The following is a 19,107-nucleotide window of genomic DNA, read 5'->3' on the forward strand; positions in this document are numbered from 1 at the left end:
TGCACTTCTGTTAATTGATCCAAACATTTTGAAGAACACTGCGGGCAAAATTTACTAAGCGGCGGGTTCTAAAAACCGGGGTTTTGGTGGTGGTTTCGAAATGACAGCCCTGCTCTAATTTAAAATTTGTTTTGACGGTGGTTTTGCAGCGGTTTTGGCCGTAAATCTGCGGATAGCAAAACTGCCGCCAAATTGCCTAGGTTTAGAACCAACCGCTTAGTAAATTTTGCCCTATGAGTCTACCATTGCTTTGGAATTCTAACCTCTCTAAAGAATTAGAAGTCTATACTTGGAGTCTGTGGATCACATAATCACTTATCTGTACACAGAAAGATTCTCTCTGAACGCAGCCTGTACACAGATACTCCTCATCACCAGCTGTCGCAGAGATTATTTACTAAACAATAGATATTTGTGTCATAAATGAAGAACCTCAGTGAACACAATGTTAGAGCCCCAAAGCAGAATTTATTATAGATAGGCAATATCTTTTTTATTATTATTTATTTTACACAAATTCCAAAAACCTTCCCATGGAAGTGTTAGGACCATTGTGATAGAGACCGAGCACTTTCCACTGGGAATAAATAAACATAAAAATATGACAGTTCATTCTGTTCAGAACAGTTTATTCAACATAGAGCTGCTGTAGGTCATCTATAACTGTTAGCGGGTGCACGGCTATAAGTATAATAATAATAATAATCTCTTTCAGGAGCTATACGGGGGCATTACACAGTGTTGCAGCCTGATTACAGGACATCAGCGATTCATTCTGAACATCTTTTATACAGGGGTGTGATATGTTAGGTTGACAGTTATATTGACATGAGAATGTCGACATGGCTGAAATGTTGACATACTTAGTATGTCAACGGTGACCATGTCGACATTCATCATGTCTACATGGATGACAAGTTGACATGACAGAATGTTGACCTAATGTCCCAGTCACTTACCTGGTCCAGACAGCTGCAGCGGTTCCAATGTGTCTTCAGGCTGCCAGCAGTTATGTGATGTCACCTCCAGTGCAGACGTCTGATGGAGCGGCGGTTTGGGCGAGTATTTTCTGGCTAATCCTAATCCCTAACACCTCTCCTTACCCGCCCCAGTTTCTAACGCAACACCCCCCCACACACACACGCAGCCTAACAATAACATACCTTTAGTGCCTTACCCTAATCCTGTCAGCGCTACCTAAACTTAACCATCGGCTTCTGAGGATGTCAACATTTGAGAGGTCAACAGTTTTGAGGATGTTAACATGGTGCCTGTCGACACGTTGTAGTATATCAACATTATGATTGGATCCCTATACATACAGACTCACTACCTGTACAGCATCCTTCTATCAGAATGAGGAAGCATAAAACTGTCACGTCTCTGTTACCCTAAAAGGGATGACTCCTTCATACCAATAACATAGTTACCATTAAAATAAATAAGTCTCATCATTACTATGAACTGCATAACACTAAATTTTGGTATAACACTGCAGCATGACTTAACAGTAAGCACTCCAGGCTGGCTTTCATTTCACTAGGTGCTAAAACACTTTTTGTATCGTTAGTAGTAGAGCATAAAATATTTTATAGTTGCCTAGAGATACAGTGCTTTACAAGCACTTTAGAAATGCATTAAAGCGTTCTCCGTGTGCTTTTGATTAGTTGTGCTTTTACCAATAGAATCTACCGTACTGCCATGGCACATTAACGCATGATAAACACATAGTGCCCCTGTTTATAAACTTTAGAAGGCAATGGTAAGCGAGCCCAGAACCACTGATCCTAGTGTTAATGCTCTTTTTGAGTCATTAGTTAATGGCTAAGAGGCGCATTTGGTGTAAACGAGCCCTAACAGATGCATCTCTCCTGCACATAAAAGCCTAAAGTCTAGCTGTATTTCATGGTGTTTGACAACATAAACAGGCTACATTTCTTAACCTAGCAAAACAACTGTAGCAAAAGTAACAGATAGTTATATTGTAGATTATTTTTTCCACAGCCTAACATATCAAACTGTATCCACATAGTACCAAAAATCTATATATTAATATAATGTTATGCTTTAATATACTTTTCTCCAATGTAATCCACACCGTAGAAAATGAGTTCCACCCACCTTACCACTGATGTCATTAATTGCTACATGAACAAAGATGGATGCTTCTTCCATACCTTCCAGGTACACATGCCGATAACCTACAGGAGACAGGCAGGATTAATGCTTGGCCTGTCATTCCTCTGCAATATGCATGTTCATGATTGTTGCTAGTTTGTGTGTGCTCTAGACTCCAACAACAGGGACAGGGTTATAGTAAAATAATTTACCTGGCATCATGCTACTAAATGAAAGTGTCCTCTGCCCAATAAAGTCCCGGCCGATTGGATCATGATCCCAGACAAGGAAGCGGATTAGGGAGATTTCCGGCATGTGCACGTTAAACACCAATGTTTCCTCCCACATTGGGTTAAAACCTGCAAATTAAAGATAAGTTTACATAAAACACTCACATATGAACTTTTAGAAGTTGCTGTTGGAGGCTGTTCACTACTACTGCCAAAAAGGGATGTAGTCAGGATACTGGCTGGCGCTATCCCGCCCGCCGATATCCCGACAGCCACTTCCCGACATGGGACTAAAGATAGGTGTCAAAATCCTGATGCCTATCATTAGCCCCACTACTAAATCCCAACACCTGGTCAACCGAACAAAGATAAGCCGGGGGGGGGAGGGGGGTTGGAGGGTAAGCATTAGGAAATCCTGGGGGGATTTAGGTAGGCACCCCCCCCCCCCCGGTGGGTCAGGGTTAGGCACCACTAGGGGGGGTTAGGGTTAGGCACCCCCCCCAGGAGGGTTAGGGTTAGGTTTAGGGTGCGGGGTGGGGGGGTTAGGGTTAGGGCACTAAGGAGGGAGGTTAGGGTTGGCACCCCTAAGGGAGGGTTAGGGTTGGGGAGAGGGGAGGGTTAGACTACTTACCTGATGCCGTCAGGATTCCGACCCATCGTGCTGCCGGTATTTGATCCGACAGGTAAACAGCCGCCAGGATTACATACAGATTCCCTCCTAGTGATCTAGTTTTGGCCACTTCCTAGTGATCTAGTTTTGGCCATACCTAGTGAGCTAGAGATATATTTATTTGTCTTCTGTTTCATTGTATGCGAATGACATCCACTGATCACACTGAACAGAGTTGGATGTCATTCGCATACAATGAGACAGAAGACAGATAAAGATATCAGAATCGATATGTAATGCCGGCAGTTGTTTAGCCACCGGATCAAATACCGACAGCAACTATCCCGACAGCATCAGGTAAGTAGTCTAACCCTCCAACCCTCCCTTAGGGGTGCATAACCCTAACCTCCCCCCGTTAGTGCCTAAACCTAACCCCCCTCCCTGCACCCTAACCCCCCCAGGTGGTGACTAACCCTAACCACCCCTTTCCCTACCCTAACCCTCCCAGGGGGGTGCCTGGCCCTAAGTCCCCCCTGTGGGTCCCTAACGCTAACCCTTCCCCCCGGCGGCTACACGCTAAGACACCTGGCTTACCTTCATCCGGTTAGCCGGGTGTTAGGATTTAGTAGTGAGGCTAATGTAGTGGGGCTAATGATAGGTGCCTATCTTTAGTCCCATGTCGGGATATCCCGCACTAACTAGATCACTAGGAAGTGGCCAAAACTAGATTACTAGGAGTGCCCAAAACTATTTAACTAGGAGTACTAAATGCTAGCTCACTAGGAGTGCCAAAAGCTAGCTCGCCAGGAGTGCCCAATGCTAGCTCGCCAGGAGTGCTCAAAGCTAGCTCACCAGGAGTGCCCAAAGCTAGCATGCTAGGAGCACCAAAAGCTAGCTCAATAGGAGCACCCCATCCTCGCTCGCAATGAATGCACCATAAGTTTGTGTATCTAGAGCAATAAGACTAGGAAAAGGACAAGTGTTTATCCAGTTCTAAGACTTTAACAGTTGATTTATGGCGCCAAATGTCAACCATTACCATCTGTCCAGGAAATATTTTTTTCATTGATATTAATGCACAGATTAAAATGTACATATTCTGTAATGTGGTGGAACATATTTGTCATTTCTGGAAGCACTATGCTGGCTGTGTTTAAAGAACTCAGCAACAGACTTATTTTACGTTGAAAGAATCATTAAACAAATCATTAAATGATCATGGTTGCTGGTGGATAGGGACTGCTTACAAGATTGCACCTGCCAAACTGTAATTGAAGAGGCGAGTGGATGAAGGTGTTATGTAACAATTTTCTGAAAATCACTTTTTTAATGGATGAATGTTTTATGGCCTAGGGAACATAGTAACAATGTTATATCCCTTTTGCAGTAAAGTCTCGGGTCAGACCCGGGATTTGGAACATGGTTACAAACCAGGCCAGACCCCTTTTACACTGCGTGGACGACCCAGATTATTCCCGGGTCGGTGCAGTTTACACTGCGAACTGATGCAGTTATCATCTCCTGCCAGCATTTGGAGATGACACCATCTCCAAGTACCGAAATCCAGAACTCCCCATGCTGTAAACGGGACCCAGGTTGAATGATCAGTTTACACTGTAGGGTTACATGGGCCGTTCCGGTGTTAAACCCTGCAAGCTACCCAGGTTGGATTGCTGAGTCACCCAACCCTGGCCCATTTTACACTAAGCCGGAATCCTGGTTGATATGACAATAACCCAGGTTGAAGCAGCGTTGTAAAACAGGTGCTATTTTAAATGTTGGTAGTCTGTTTACTGATATATTTTGTTGCTATGTTCAATTCTTAAACCAGTTTTTAGTATAATTAGCTTTAACTCTATATATCTCAGTTTCTTCTAAACGTAACATAATTCATCCAATCGCCTCTTCAATTGTAAACTGGCATCAGCAGACTGAATGTTCTGACTCTGCACATAACACGGTCATTAGGCAATGCAGAGATAATCTATAGACACTTTAGGAGCGTTGGAACCATATTTGGAACCATATTTATAAAACAAACCGAAAACTTTAATTATCTACATAAATGTTAGAACACGGCTTACCATTGTCATCCACAACACGAGTTTGTTCTTTGGAGCAGTCTACAGGCAAACCAATGAGCTCAACTTCTACAAATGGATCGATAATCTGCAACATAACCATAACAGTAGGATGTTTAAAACTTTAGGCTGTTACCAGTCTACAGCATCTGTAACTACTGATAATAATGCTCGTTAACTGGGGATAACCAAGGCGGCATTTGCCAATAAAGTTTTAAGATGCCGAGGCTGACCTCTTTATCTTTGTATTTGAAACATTTAAGTTGTAAAGTAGCCAAAGCACGTAAAGACACAAATTTACGCTTCAGAATAAGGTCTATATTTCGACGCTACCTCTGCACCACACCAGCCCCAATTAGTGTAAAGCTGTCTATCAGGCTCTATGCCTAATGCATCCCGTAATGTGACCTGGGGTGTGATGTTTGTAAGGTTTATCCCAGAAATCGTTAATTGCTAATGTTCTTTTCTTTTTGCTTTATTTTAACAATAAACTGCTTTCCTCTCTAAATGTATTGTAGAAAGGGGGGTGTTCTATTGCTAAGGGGTATGATCAGAGCCATAACTAGACTTTTTGGTGCCCTGTGCCAGAAAGAGCATTGGCGCCCCCCTCATTTTTCAAAGGGACATAATGCACCCAAAAAAGGGCCATGGCTTTATGGGGAAGAGCCAGGGAAGAGATAGGGGAGGCCAGGAGATGCTGGGGATGAAATAAGAGGAAGCTACAAGCAAGAATGATAATAAACAGAAATTTGACAGGCCCAAACAGCGCCACCTGCCCTGTGGTGCCCTGTGCGATGGCAGCGGCCGCACTACCCTAGCTACGGCCCTGGGTATGATACAGCAGGTTGCTACTGTAAATAGTATAGAGAAGAGATAAGGCACAGTGATGCTGCTTGTGCACATGGTATATGCCAGAGGACTCCTGCTTGACTCACTTCTCTCCCCCATCCTCTCTCTCTCCTGCCCTGAACAAGCCGCCTCCCTATACAATGTCTCTCTTACTTCTGCTCTGGACTCTGTTGCCCCAGCGATCACTATTCACACTCGCAGATCTACTCCTCAACCCTGGCATTCCAAATGCACCAGATACCTGCAAAAGTGTTCTCGAACTGCTGAGCGACAGTGGAGAAGATCACGCTCTAAGGCAGATTTTCTCCATTTCAAATTTATGCTCTCATCCTATAGTGCTGCGCTCTCCCTCTCTAAACAGTCATACTTTAAGAACCTCATCTCCTCTCAGTCCTCTAATCCTCAGCGTCTCTTCACTACTTTCAAATCCCTCCTTCGCCCACCCCCTCCTCGTCTCCCCTCCTTGCTCACTGCCCTTGACTTTGCTACCTACTTTACATCTAAAATTGATTCCATACGTCAGGACATCATATCCAATCAGTCCCCCAGCTCTCCACCTCCTCCTTTCCCTAGTCACCCCTCCCCATCAACTTTACCAACTCTAACATCCTTCTCCCCTGTATCTGGAGAGGAAGTCATGGCCCTCATCCGGTCCTCCCCCCCTTCCACAACCCCCCTTGATCCCATCCCCTCCCGCCTCCTCCGCTTCCTCTCTCTCTCAGCCTGCTCCCATCTTGCCCACCTCATTAACCTCTCCCTCTCATCAGGCACTGTTCCTTCTGCATTCAAACATGCCCTTGTCTCCCCCATTCTTAAAAAACCTACCCTTGATCCTAACCTTCTTTCTAACTACCGTCCCATCTCTCTCCTCCCCTTTGCCTCCAAACTCCTTGAGCGGATTGTCTACAACCGCCTTACCACTTTTCTTTCCTCCCACTCCCTCCTTGACCCTTTTCAGTCTGGCTTCCGTTCTCTCCACTCCACTGAAACTGTCCTCACAAAAGTCAGCAATGACCTCCTTGCTGCCAAATCCCAAGGCCACTACTCTCTTCTCATTCTCCTTGATCTCTCTGCTGCCTTTGACACTGTGGACCACCCTCTCCTGCTGAATATCCTTCACTCCCTTGGTCTACGTGAAACTGCCCTCTCCTGGCTGTCTTCCTACCTCTCTGACCGATCTTTTTCAGTTTCCTCTCATGACTCCTCTTCCCCTCCACAGCCTCTTACAGTAGGTGTTCCCCAAGGTTCTGTTCTTGGTCCTCTCCTATTCTCCCTCTATACTTCCTCTCTAGGTGAACTCATCAGCTCTTTTGACCTCCATTATCATCTCTATGCTGATGATACTCAAATCTACCTTTCCTCCCCTGATCTCTCCCCCTCTCTTCTGACTCGTATCTCCAACTGTCTCTCTGCTGTCTCTTCCTGGATGTCCCAGCGATTTCTTAAACTTAATATGTCTAAGACAGAGCTAATCATCTTCCCACCCTCCCACATCACCTCACTTCCCACTATTTCTTTATCAATTGATGGAATAACTATCTCATCTAGTCCCAAGGTGCGCTGTCTTGGAGTTATCCTGGACTCATCCCTCTCCTTCAAACCACATATCCAGAACCTTTCACAGTCCTGTCGTTTCCATCTCAAAAATATTTCTAAGATCAGACCCTATCTCACCCAGGATGCTACTAAAACCCTCATACACTCACTGGTCATCTCCAGATTGGACTATTGTAACCTCCTCCTATCTGGCCACCCCAAATCCCATCTCTCTCCTCTCCAGTCTGTCCTCAATGCTGCTGCACGGCTTATCTTCCTCTCCAAACATTCTGTATCTGCCTCCCCTCTCCTACAAGCCCTACACTGGCTCCCCTTCCCTTTCAGAGTCCAATTTAAGGTTCTCACGCTCGCTCACAAAGCCCTCACCCAATCTTCTCCCATATACATCTCTGATCTCATCTCCCTTCACGCTCCTCTCCGCCCTCTTCGCTCAACTAATGCACGCCGCCTTTCATGCCAGCTGATTACTTCCTCCCACTCCCGCCTCCAAGATTTTGCCCGCACTGCTCCCCACCTCTGGAACTCTCTCCCACTCCGCATCAGACTCTCCACCTGTTTGCAATCCTTCAAACGGGCTCTCAAGACCCACTACTTCATCAAAGCCTTCCAGCTATCATTCTAACTCCTTGCTACATGCTCATTCGTCCCCATCTACCCCATCTGTGTCAACCCAGTTTGTCTTCCCCCACCTTTTTAGAATGTAAGCTCTCACGAGCAGGGCCATCTACCCTCTTGTGCTTCTCCTTACTATAGTGTCATTTAGTTCTTACTCACCACTAGGGCACCTAACACTTAGTTGCTTATGCTCTGTTGCTTATCTGGGTGATATGGTCACTAATGTAGCAATATATATTATCCATGTCCTGTATTGTATTGTTCTGTAAGTCACTTGTATACAATTTGTTTTTGTACTTTGTAAGGCGCTGCGGAACACTTGTGGCGCAATATAAATAAATGCTAATAATAATAATAATAATGTGAAAAAGGGACACGGCCTATTTATGGCATCCATGTTCTTCCAATGTTATTTGCAGGCTTCTGTGTGCACGGGCAGCATGCTTCTAATATGGATCAAATATTCCTAGTGTTCTGGCAACTTCTTTCCAGTTACCACAAGAAAAACATGGGCCAGCGAGGACAGTTTAAAGAACTGCGCATACAAAGACTTTCTACTTTCTAAAGTTCCTGTCACTCACATAGGTTCAACAATAATCAGCGTATATATTCTTTTAGAAACTAGTGACATTAATAAGGTATGAGGCATACCTCTGTGGAGTTAAGCCACGTATCCACTTGCTGGTTAAACAGAGTGATTGAATGATAACGACATCGGCACAAATCGGGCATGAAAATGCCGAAACGACCAGCGATGCGCGCTCCAGCTGGTCGTTTTCGACATCAATCATCGCCTGAACATGCTGGTCACTTTGCCTATAACGACAGATTGGCCATGTTCAGGGATGAGGGAGGGTGCCTATACTGAACAACATGTCATTCAGTGTAGGCACTGCAGGGGAAGAGGAACAATGAGGTACTATTACAATGTTGTAATCATACTGTCGTTCCAAGATCTGCTAGTGGATACGCACGCTTAGTTGTTCTAAGTCAGTGGTTCTCAAACTCGCTCCTCAGGACCCCAAACAGTTCATGTTTTCCAGGTCACCTAACAGGATGACAAGTGTATTCGTTACTCACTGACACATTTAAAAATAAATCCCTAGGTGGAGCTAATTATATTACTGTACATGTGATTCTGTGAGGAGACCTGGAAAACAAGCATTGGTTGGGGTCCATGAGTTTGAGGACCTATGTTGAATTAATATGGTGCATTATCTTGAAAAATGTCTCCATTCGCAGAATGACTTCCTCGACTCTTAAGCTGGCCATACACCAGACCAACTTTCCTTCAACCATCCAACCAGTTGGCTGGTTGGAGTGAAAATCTGGTAATGGATTGGAACAAATAATAATCAGCCATTGGGGTACTAAGAGAGTACTTAGGTTACAAGGATATCATTGTTTGGTATTCTAACAGTATCTTTTTTGTATTCCTTACATACAGTACAGTAGTCCATTTACTACCATTTATAAACTAACGGGTTAAGGGCCTAATTCAGCTTCATACGGAATTGCAAAGCTGCAATGCATTACTTACCCGAGCTGCATTGTCCAACGCAACATCGGCCAGCTAAGTGACCCTTGAGGTCACGCACGTAAGGTGCCGCAGATGAGAAAGAGGTCAGGAAATCTCCGTCAGCCAACAGAGATCCTGGCCTCGTTCCTCCCTCCAACGGCGGCGATATGCCTCCGTTTCGGGAAACAGAGGCCATCGCCGCCCCCTCCTGCCCCAAATGGCAGCAGACTGTGAAAGGTCCCATGTGTACATATTGTATGATAGCTGGAATAAGAGTGCTGCAACAGCTCAGTCCCACTGCCTCCGGTCTGTAGGTCAGGAGAGACAGGAAGGTTCCATGGTGTACTCACAATTCTCTACAGCAGAGACAGGATTCTGTGTTCCCCAGCAGGACACCTCAGTGAATTTGTAGAGAATGATTATTAACAAATCTTGTTTACTCATCGATTAGATAAATCTTTTAGCTAAAACTCATTACCTCCCCACGATCTCCCAACATGGAGTCCTTTGGCTTTGGAAGCTGTTGGCCACTAATTATTCGGAGTACAAGTTGCTTCTTTAACTGGCCTGGTAAGGGGTCTTCAGAATTTGGGTTAAAGGCACCTAAAATATAAACATAATAATAAACTTACACAAACATAATAGACAATGCGGCCAGGAAATCATGGACCTAAGCTGTGTGTGTATGGCTGTGTACCAATCTATGTTGCCATGAACCAATACATTATAGATTTCATATTGGGTGTCACACTACTAGTTGACTTCCATTATCCTGATTAACTACACATTTCCACAAACTTACTGTACAACAAACACATTGATTCGGGACGGACTTTGTAGACTTATTATATAAATAACAAGACTGAGACTCAGGTTCTGCATTCATGCCTATAGCAGGGAGAAAATGTGTCTTGTGCCAGCCCAGGCTCCTGAACAAGTGACATCATAACAAAGGGGTGGGGCCACTGGAACAAAGGAGAAGCTCCAGGCGGCTCTGCAGTGGATTGCCACCAGGACCAGAGGATAAACTGAGCAGGCGGAGCATCTTAAGGACAATCTAGGTGGTGACTTTCTAGGTTGTTGCTTATTATATTAATAGCATTAGTAGTACAGTAGTTGTCATTAAAGTCACATATATGCAGGTGGACTCCACTAGGTCATCTGCATCTAAACAGGGACATTTGCAAATTACTAAAATCTTAACCATCCTTTCCATTGCCTAGCAGCAACCCATTAAGGATGGCTGACAGAAGGTTAATCAGACTGATGAGGGTTAAACAGTGAGAAAGGGCCTCCTTTGCATGACTCACTTGGTTAAGTATGCTGGCCCAATCACTGACCAGCAATGGGGTGGAATTAGGCCTCAGGAGTTTATATTAGCTCAATGGACTCTAGCAGAGGGAAAACGGCAATCGGGCTATTAGTGGTCCATAGATGGAACAATCTCAGTAGAGATTTGGCTGATAGCCTCTATCTGGAGGTCAATAACACCATCTACAGTAAATGGTTGGGTCTCAGTTTGTCATCTTTTGAGGCCGTTGCTATACTTCAGGGCCTGATAGTCTGATGCTGATCTGCTTGTTTCCTCTTCCTTGCCACTATCATTCTTATTTTTACTTTAAATGTTATCAATAAAATTGATGAGCTGATTCAAATACCAACCATGTGTGTTGTGTTTTCACTGTAGCATTAAGTTTGACAGGGGTAAAAAGTTGGCAACTATCACTATGTAGTTTAACATATTACCTAAAAAATAAAGCACTATGGACCTAATTCAGAGATGTACACTAACCTTAGCGCACATCTCCGATGGTGGGAGGACTGCGCAGGAGGTGTACTGTGCATGTGCAGACCTCCTTCTGCGAGTTCATTCGCAGTGTCTCAATGCCATTGCATTTGGGGGATGGAGTAGGAGCGTTCTTGGAAACGGGGGGTGTCGTCCCGGTTTTCCGAAAGTGACGAGGTCAGGGTGTGCGGCGGTGGACACAGATTTTTCTGGCCTCGCAATCTGCCAGGAGCCAGCCAGGCTGAGTAAGTCTCAGCTTATGCAGCCTGGCCGACGGAGCAACCGCGCTGGTGATCCGAGACAGAGTCTACGATTGCTGTACTCGTATCGCAGATGCAGCAAGGAGGTCTCTATATCATACAGACACATCCTGCTGCATCGGAGTTGGTTGGTATTGCACAGTCGCTTCCTTGCAGCTGGGAAATACCATCCATCTCTGAATCAGGCCCCGTGTGCATGCTTGGCATCTACTGACTATTACAGCACTTCAACAAATGCCGTCCCTTCTGTACATACTGTGGTGCATCTATGTTTGTGTGCAGACCAGGGGTATTCAACAAGCAGCCCTCCAGCTGCTGTGTATCTACACATCCCAGCATATGCTGCCACAGTTTTGCTATTAGGGCATGCTAATACTGTGTCAGGGCATGCTGGCATGTATAGTTCCACAGCAGTTGGAGGGCCACACGTTGAATACCCCTGCTGTAGATGGTACCCGGAGTTTGTTTAAAAACTTGCTCCTCACCGTGACACATGCATTTCGGCTTCAGAACATAACCGCAGCTGCCATTGCTGTTGAACTTGGCGCGATTTAATTGCAGCATCCTTCCCTCCGACTGGTAATTTAATGCAACTATTGAACAAACATAAAAGAATTTGTGAATTCACAACATGCTCAGTAAAAGCAAAGAACACAGATTAATACGTAATCAGAGCTGCAGATTGCTGACCTGTGTAGCACTTCTGTCTCAATATAATGCACTTACAGTATGATAGAGAAAATAAGCAAGAATAACAAATTAGGAGCGGGACTGTGATGAGTGAACACAGAATGTACAGACCTTTGTTATAGTAAATCTCTGAACTCTTTGATCAGTGTATAGACAAGATTATGTACACACCAATCAAGGATAGCAACAGAGCCCAACCTGTGATCTCAGTCTGGCAATGCCATACCACACCACTATGTTACCAATGCATAATAATAAGATGCCACACGTGCCTATCACCAACACTATAACTACACAGTTTCATATGGCTTCTTATATGTCATATTTACTGTCTGTTATTAGCTTTCTGCTATTTGTTGTCAAGTAGGTTCTTATAGAACAAAAAAAGGCATCCTCAAAGCATATTTCTAAGAGTGTGAAACGTAATAAAAATATTCTGAAAAGGCCACGGAGAAGATGTTATACCCTCTAATTAAATTATATTCCTACATTCATTACCGCTGCTGATACAGATAGGGCCACCTGTTGTACTCCCTGTGAAAGGTAACGTGACTGTTTAACTGTTAAATTATAAAACAAATAGGGGTCTATTTACTAAGCAGTGTTAGGAGTAGGGGTGTGCACCGGCCACTTTTCGTGTTTTGTGTTTTGGTTTTGGATCTGGATCTTTCTTCGTGTTGTGGATCTGGATTGGTTTTGCCAAAACCACCCTTCCGTGTTTTGGGTTCTGGGTTTTGTGTTTTGGATCTGTATTTTTTTTAAAAAAAGCATAAAAACAGCTAAAATCACAGAATTTGTTGGTTTCTCTGCTCCTATGCTATTATTAACCTCAATAACCTTAATTTCCACTCATTTCCAGTCTATTCTGAACACCTCACACCTCACAATAGTGTTTTTATGTCCAAAAGGTTGCACCGAGGTAGCTGGATGACTATGCTAAGCGACACGAGTGGGCAGCACAAACACGTGACCCATCTAGGAGTGACACTGCAGTGGCAGACAGGATGGCAGTTAGAAAAACTAGGCCCCAAACTGTACATAATGCAAAGAAAAAAAAGAAGTGCAAGATGGAATTGTCCTTGGGCCCTCCCACCCACCCTTATGTTGTATAAACAGGACATGCACACTTTAACAAATCAATCATTTCAGCGCCAGGGTCTGCCACACAACTGTGGCTGAAATGATTTGTTCGTTTGGGCCCCCACAAAACAAGCTGGCAATTAATGTGTCCCTGCACAAACTGGCTCTACGGAGGCAAGATGTCATCCTCATCCTCCTCATCCACCGATTCCTCACCCTCTTCAGTGTGTACATCCTCATCCTCACAAAGTATTAACTCGTCCCCACTTGAATCCACCACCACAGGTCCCTCTGTACCTTCTGGAGGCTGGTCTCCCTGGAAGAGCTGATAATTCATTTTGATGAACATCATCTTCTCCACATTCTGTGGAAGCAACCTCCTACGCCTTTCGCTGACAAGGTTCCCGGCTGCACTAAACACTCTTTCGGAGTACACACTGGAGGGGGGGCAACTCAGGTAAAATAGAGCCAGCTTGTACAGGGGCCTCCAAATTGCCTCTTTTTCCTGCCAGTACAGGTATGGACTGTCTGACATGCCTACTTGGATGCTGTCACCGATGTAATCCTCCACCATTCTGTCAATGGTGACAGTATCATATGCAGTGACAGTAGACATGTCAGAAATTGTTGCCAGGTCCTTCAGTCCGGACCTGATGTCCAAACTTGGTCCTGCCTGCCCTGCATCACCGCCAGCGGGTTGCTTAGGATACCTAAGTTTTTTCCTGGCAGCCCCAGTTGCGGGAGAAAATGAAGAAGGAGCCGTTGACGTGTCATGTTCCGCTTCAGCTGACAGTGTGTTCACCAGCAGGTCTTTGCACCTCTGCAGGCTTGTGTCGGCCGGAAAGAGAGACACCACATAGGCTTTAAACCTAGGATCAAGCACGGTGGCCAAAATGTAGTGGTCTGATTTCAACAGATTGACCACCCTGGAATCCTGGCAAAGCGAATGAAGGGCTTCATCCACAAGTCCCACATGCCGAGCGGAATCGCTCCATCTTAGCTCCTCCTTCACTTTCTCCAGCTGCTTCTGCAAAAGCCTGATGAGGGGAATGACCTGACTCAAGCTGGCTGTGTCTGAACTGACTTCACGTGTGGCAAGTTCGAAGGGCTGGAGAACCTTGCACAACACGGAAATCATTCTCCACTGCGCTTGAGTCAGGTGCATACCCCCTCCTTTGCCTATGTCATAGGTGGATGTATAGGCTTGTATGGCCTTTTGCTGCTCCTCCATCCTCTGAAGCATATAGAGGGTTGAGTTCCACCGCGTCACAACCTCTTGCTTCAGGTGATGGCGGGGCAGGTTCAAGAGTGTTTGCTGGCGCTCCAGTCTTCGGCACGCAGTCGCTGAATGGCGAAAGTGGCCAGAAATTTTTCGGGCCACCCAAAGCGTCTCCTGCACGCCCCTGTCGCTTTTCAGAAAATTCTGCACCACCAAGTTTATTGTGTGAGCAAAACATGGGACGTGCTGGAATTTGCCCAGATGTAATGCCCGCACAATATTGGTGGCGTTGTCAGATATCACAAATCCCCAGGAGAGTCTAAGTGGGGTAAGCCACTGGGCGATGATTTCCCTCAGTTTCTCTAAGAGGTTGTCGGCGGTGTGCCTCTTACTGAAACCGGTGATACACAGCGTAGCCTGCCTTGTAACGAGCTGGCGTTTCTGAGATGCTGCTACTGGTGACGCTGCTGCTGTTGCTGCGTAAGGTGATACATCTACCCAGTGGGCTGTCACAGTCATATAGTCCTTAGTCTGCCCTGTTCCACTTGTCCACATGTCCGTGGTTAAGTGGACATTGTGTACAACGGCATTTTTCAGGACACTGAGGACACTTTTTCTGACGTTTCTGTACAGTCTCGGTATCGCCTGCCTAGTGAAGTGGAATCTAGACGGGATTTGGAACCGGGGACACACTACCTCCATCAATTGTCTAAATCCCACTGCACTAATGGCGGATACCGGACGCACGTCTAACACCAACATAGCAGTCAAGGCCTCAGTTATACGTTTTGCTTCAGGATGACTGCTGTCGTACTTCATCCTCCTCGCTAAGGACTGTTGGAGGGTTAATTGTTTAGTAAAAGTAGTGGTGTTCCTACTTCCTCTCTGGGATGATGAACGACTCCCAGCAGCAGCAACAGCAGCAGTGGCAGCAGTAGGCGTAGCAATGCAGGATCCTCCAGAGGAATCCCGGATAGGAGAGTCAGTCATGCCAGTGACATGGCCTGCAGGACTACTTCCGATCCTGACTAAGGAGGAAATTGACGAGGAGGGAGTTGACGGTGTGGTTTGCAGGCGCTTGGATACAACAGGACAACGGGATTTAGGTGTCCCTGGACTGCTTACGGTCTTAGCCAAAGTTTCTGAACTTGACAGTAACTTTTTATGAACGCGCTGCAGGTGCCGTATAAGGGAGGATGTTCCTAGGTGGTTGACGTCCCTACCCCTACTTATTTCACCTTTACATATGGTACATATGGCAAGACAGTTGTTGTCCGGATTTGGATAGAAATATTGCCAGACCAAAGAGGTGGAATGTTTGGTCTTCTGCCCAGGCATGACCGTGATGGGCTTTTTCATCCCACGGACAACAACTGTCTCCCCCGGAGCCTGATTTAAACAAACCACATCACCATCAGAATCCTCCTCGCCAACTTCCTCCTCAGCGCCAGCTACACCAGTATCCTCATCCTGTTGTACTTCAACAGTGACATCTTCAATTTGCATATCAGCAAGTGGACTGTGGGTGCTCCTTTCAGCACTTGCAGGGGGCGTGCAAATGGTGGAAAGAGCCACCTCTTCCCGTCCAGTGCTGGGAAGGTCAGGCATCGCAACCACCACCACACTTGGACTCTCCTTGGGGATTTGTGATATCTTCTTAGAAAGCACAGTTCTTCGCTGTGCTTTTGCCAGCTTAACTCTTTTGATTTTTTTAGTGGGAGGAGGGCTTCCATCGTCATGTGAAGCTGAACCACTAGTCATGAACATACTAGGGATCGACCTTAGCCGTTCCTTGCCACTCCGTGTCGTAAATGGCATATTGGCAAGTTTACGTTTCTCTTCAGCTGATTTAAATGTCTTTTTCAAGGTCATTTTCCTGAACTTTGCCATTTGGGATTGTATGTGCCCTCTACTATGACATTGGGCATCGGCCTTGGCAGACGACGTTGATGGCATGTTATCGTCTATGTCATGACTAGTGCCAGCAGCTTCAGCACTAGGAGGAAGTGGTTCTTGATCTTTCTCTATTTTATTTTTATCGGAGAAAGTTTGGTCCTCCATTTATGTTATATCGATTTGATATATACGTGCGGCTAAACACAGAAAATATTTTTTTTTTGGTTTGGACAGGAGTGTACTTTCAGGGGTTACAGCACCCTTTAACGGTCAAGCCAGCCGGCCCTTTACTTATGACACAGGCGCACGCTTGGCACTACTTTGTTGATGCACGTGCGGCTACTGCGCACACAATTCACAAACACAGAAAATAATTTTTTTTTTGGTTTGGACTGGAGTGTACTTTCGGGGGTTACAGCACCCTTAACGGTCAAGCCAGCCGGCCCTTTACTTATGACACAGGCGCACGCTTGGCACTATTTTGTTGATGCACGTGCGGCTACTGCGCACACAATTCACAAACACAGAAAATAATTTTTTTTTTGGTTTGGACTGGAGTGTACTTTCGGGGGTTACAGCACCCTTAACGGTCAAGCCAGCCGGCCCTTTACTTATGACACAGGCGCACGCTTGGCACTACTTTGTTGATGCACGTGCGGCTACTGCGCACACAATTCACAAACACAGAAAATAATTTTTTTTTGGTTTGGACTGGAGTGTACTTTCGGGGGTTACAGCACCCTTTAACGGTCAAGCCAGCCGGCCCTTTACTTATGACACAGGCGCACGCTTGGCACTACTTTGTTGATGCACGTGCGGCTACTGCGCACACAATTCACAAACACAGAAAATAATTTTTTTTTGGTTTGGACTGGAGTGTACTTTCGGGGGTTACAGCACCCTTTAACGGTCAAGCCAGCCGGCCCTTTACTTATGACACAGGCGCACGCTTGGCACTACTTTGTTGATGCACGTGCGGCTACTGCGCACACAATTCACAAACACAGAAAATAATTTTTTTTTGGTTTGGACTGGAGTGTACTTTCGGGGGTTACAGCACCCTTTAACGGTCAAGCCAGCCGGCCCTTTACTTATGACACAGGCGCATGCTTGGCACTACTTTGTTGATGCACGTGCGGCTACTGCGCACACAATTCACAAACACAGAAAATATATTATTTTTTTAGCACTTGGGGGGAGCACCCCTGATGGACAGAGCACCCCCTGGACAACACTACAGCACCTCTTTAGGACTGGGACACTGCACAGGACTTTGGAGTGGACACAGCCCCTATGGAGAACTGACTGCACAACACAGTCCAGCCAGCCCCTATGGACTTTGAAGTAGTGGACACAGCCCCTATTAACAACAGCAGCACAGCACAACACAGCCAGCCCCTATGGACTTTGAAGTAGTGGACAACAGCAGCACTACACTACACTACACTACACAGCCCTAACTCCCACCCTCCCTCTTCACTGTCCACAGCCGAGTGAGAAAATGGCGCCGACGTGGGTACCTTATATAGGATCCAAAACCCGCGAGACTCGGAAGGCGGGATGATGACGTTTTGCCTCGATTTCAGATCCGAGTCAGGCGGGAAAAGTCGAGCCTGATTCGGATCGGACTCGGATCGGGGGGGCTCGGGGGGGTTCGGATTTCAGAAATCCGAACCCGCTCACCCCTAGTTAGGAGACAGAGTGAAAAGTGATAAGGTGCCAGGCAATCAGCTCCTAACTGCCATCTCAGGCTGTGTTTGAAAAATGACAGTTGGGAGCTGATTGGCTGGCACCTTATCACTTTTCACTCTGTCTCAAGTTATGTGGCTCTTAACCGTGTGCTAAGTGTATATAGGGTACCAATATTACATGTTGGGCGGGGAAACAGCTTCTTATGGATCAGAGAAGCAAGTTTGAAATGATGCAACAAAAATATATCCATTGTAAGAGCTTTTGTGATTTTTTTTTCTTATTCACTATTCTACAAAGACTTAATCAGAAAACAATAATTAATGTCCAGTGACAGTTATGCATAGAGAAACCGATGGATTTCAACAGTTCCATAGAGTGCAAATATACTGGAAATAATCTCTCTCTCTCTGTGGGGTCTATTTACTAAGCAGTGTTAGGAGACAAAGTGATAAGGAAGTGATAAGGTGCCAATCAGCTCCCAACTGTCATTTTTCAAACACAGCCTGTGAGATGGACGTTGGGAGCTGATTGGCTGGCACCTTATCAGTTTCTTATCACTTTTCACTCTGTCTCATAAACTGTTTAGTAAATAGACCCCTCTGTCACTTTATCTATGCAACATACAAATCCTATAACATTAGTTTTCTGCTGTGTTATGGTGGAAATAAAGCACTTATCCAAGTTGCTATTAAATCTGTCTGTCTGGGTGAGATTTTACCTGACATCAGTCAAGCAAGTTTAAAGGACCTATTTGGGGTTTACTGCCCTCTCCCATGACTAATTAATCTACAATAAATCTTGGCAAGCAACAAGTACAGCTGTCAGGCTATTGCTGAAATCTACCATGGAGATGACTTCCATTTCATATCATTATGTCTGATGTAAACACTTGGTAGTGGGAATCC

The 19,107-nt window shown here is 45.5% G+C and overlaps 1 protein-coding gene across 4 annotated transcripts in view; it reads right to left on the reverse strand.

Moving 5' to 3' along the window:
• The window catches only part of LOC148532178 (1-phosphatidylinositol 4,5-bisphosphate phosphodiesterase eta-2-like), a 190,826-nt gene that overhangs the window by 47,685 nt on the left and 124,034 nt on the right, over positions 1–19,107 (reverse strand). For all 4 annotated transcript variants that reach the window (XM_088468197.1, XM_088468196.1, XM_088468194.1 and 1 more), the window contains 5 exons: positions 12,111–12,218; positions 10,058–10,182; positions 5,043–5,127; positions 2,331–2,477; positions 2,122–2,201 (listed from right to left, as the gene is read on the reverse strand). In XM_088468197.1, the coding sequence (XP_088324323.1) occupies positions 2,122–2,201; positions 2,331–2,477; positions 5,043–5,127; positions 10,058–10,182; positions 12,111–12,218 (545 nt within the window). The remainder of the gene's footprint in view (positions 1–2,121; positions 2,202–2,330; positions 2,478–5,042; positions 5,128–10,057; positions 10,183–12,110; positions 12,219–19,107) is intronic.

Source organism: Taudactylus pleione, unplaced genomic scaffold (genome assembly GCF_031769625.1).
Source record: "Taudactylus pleione unplaced genomic scaffold, aTauple2 ptg000082l, whole genome shotgun sequence".
NCBI lineage: Eukaryota > Metazoa > Chordata > Amphibia > Anura > Myobatrachidae > Taudactylus > Taudactylus pleione.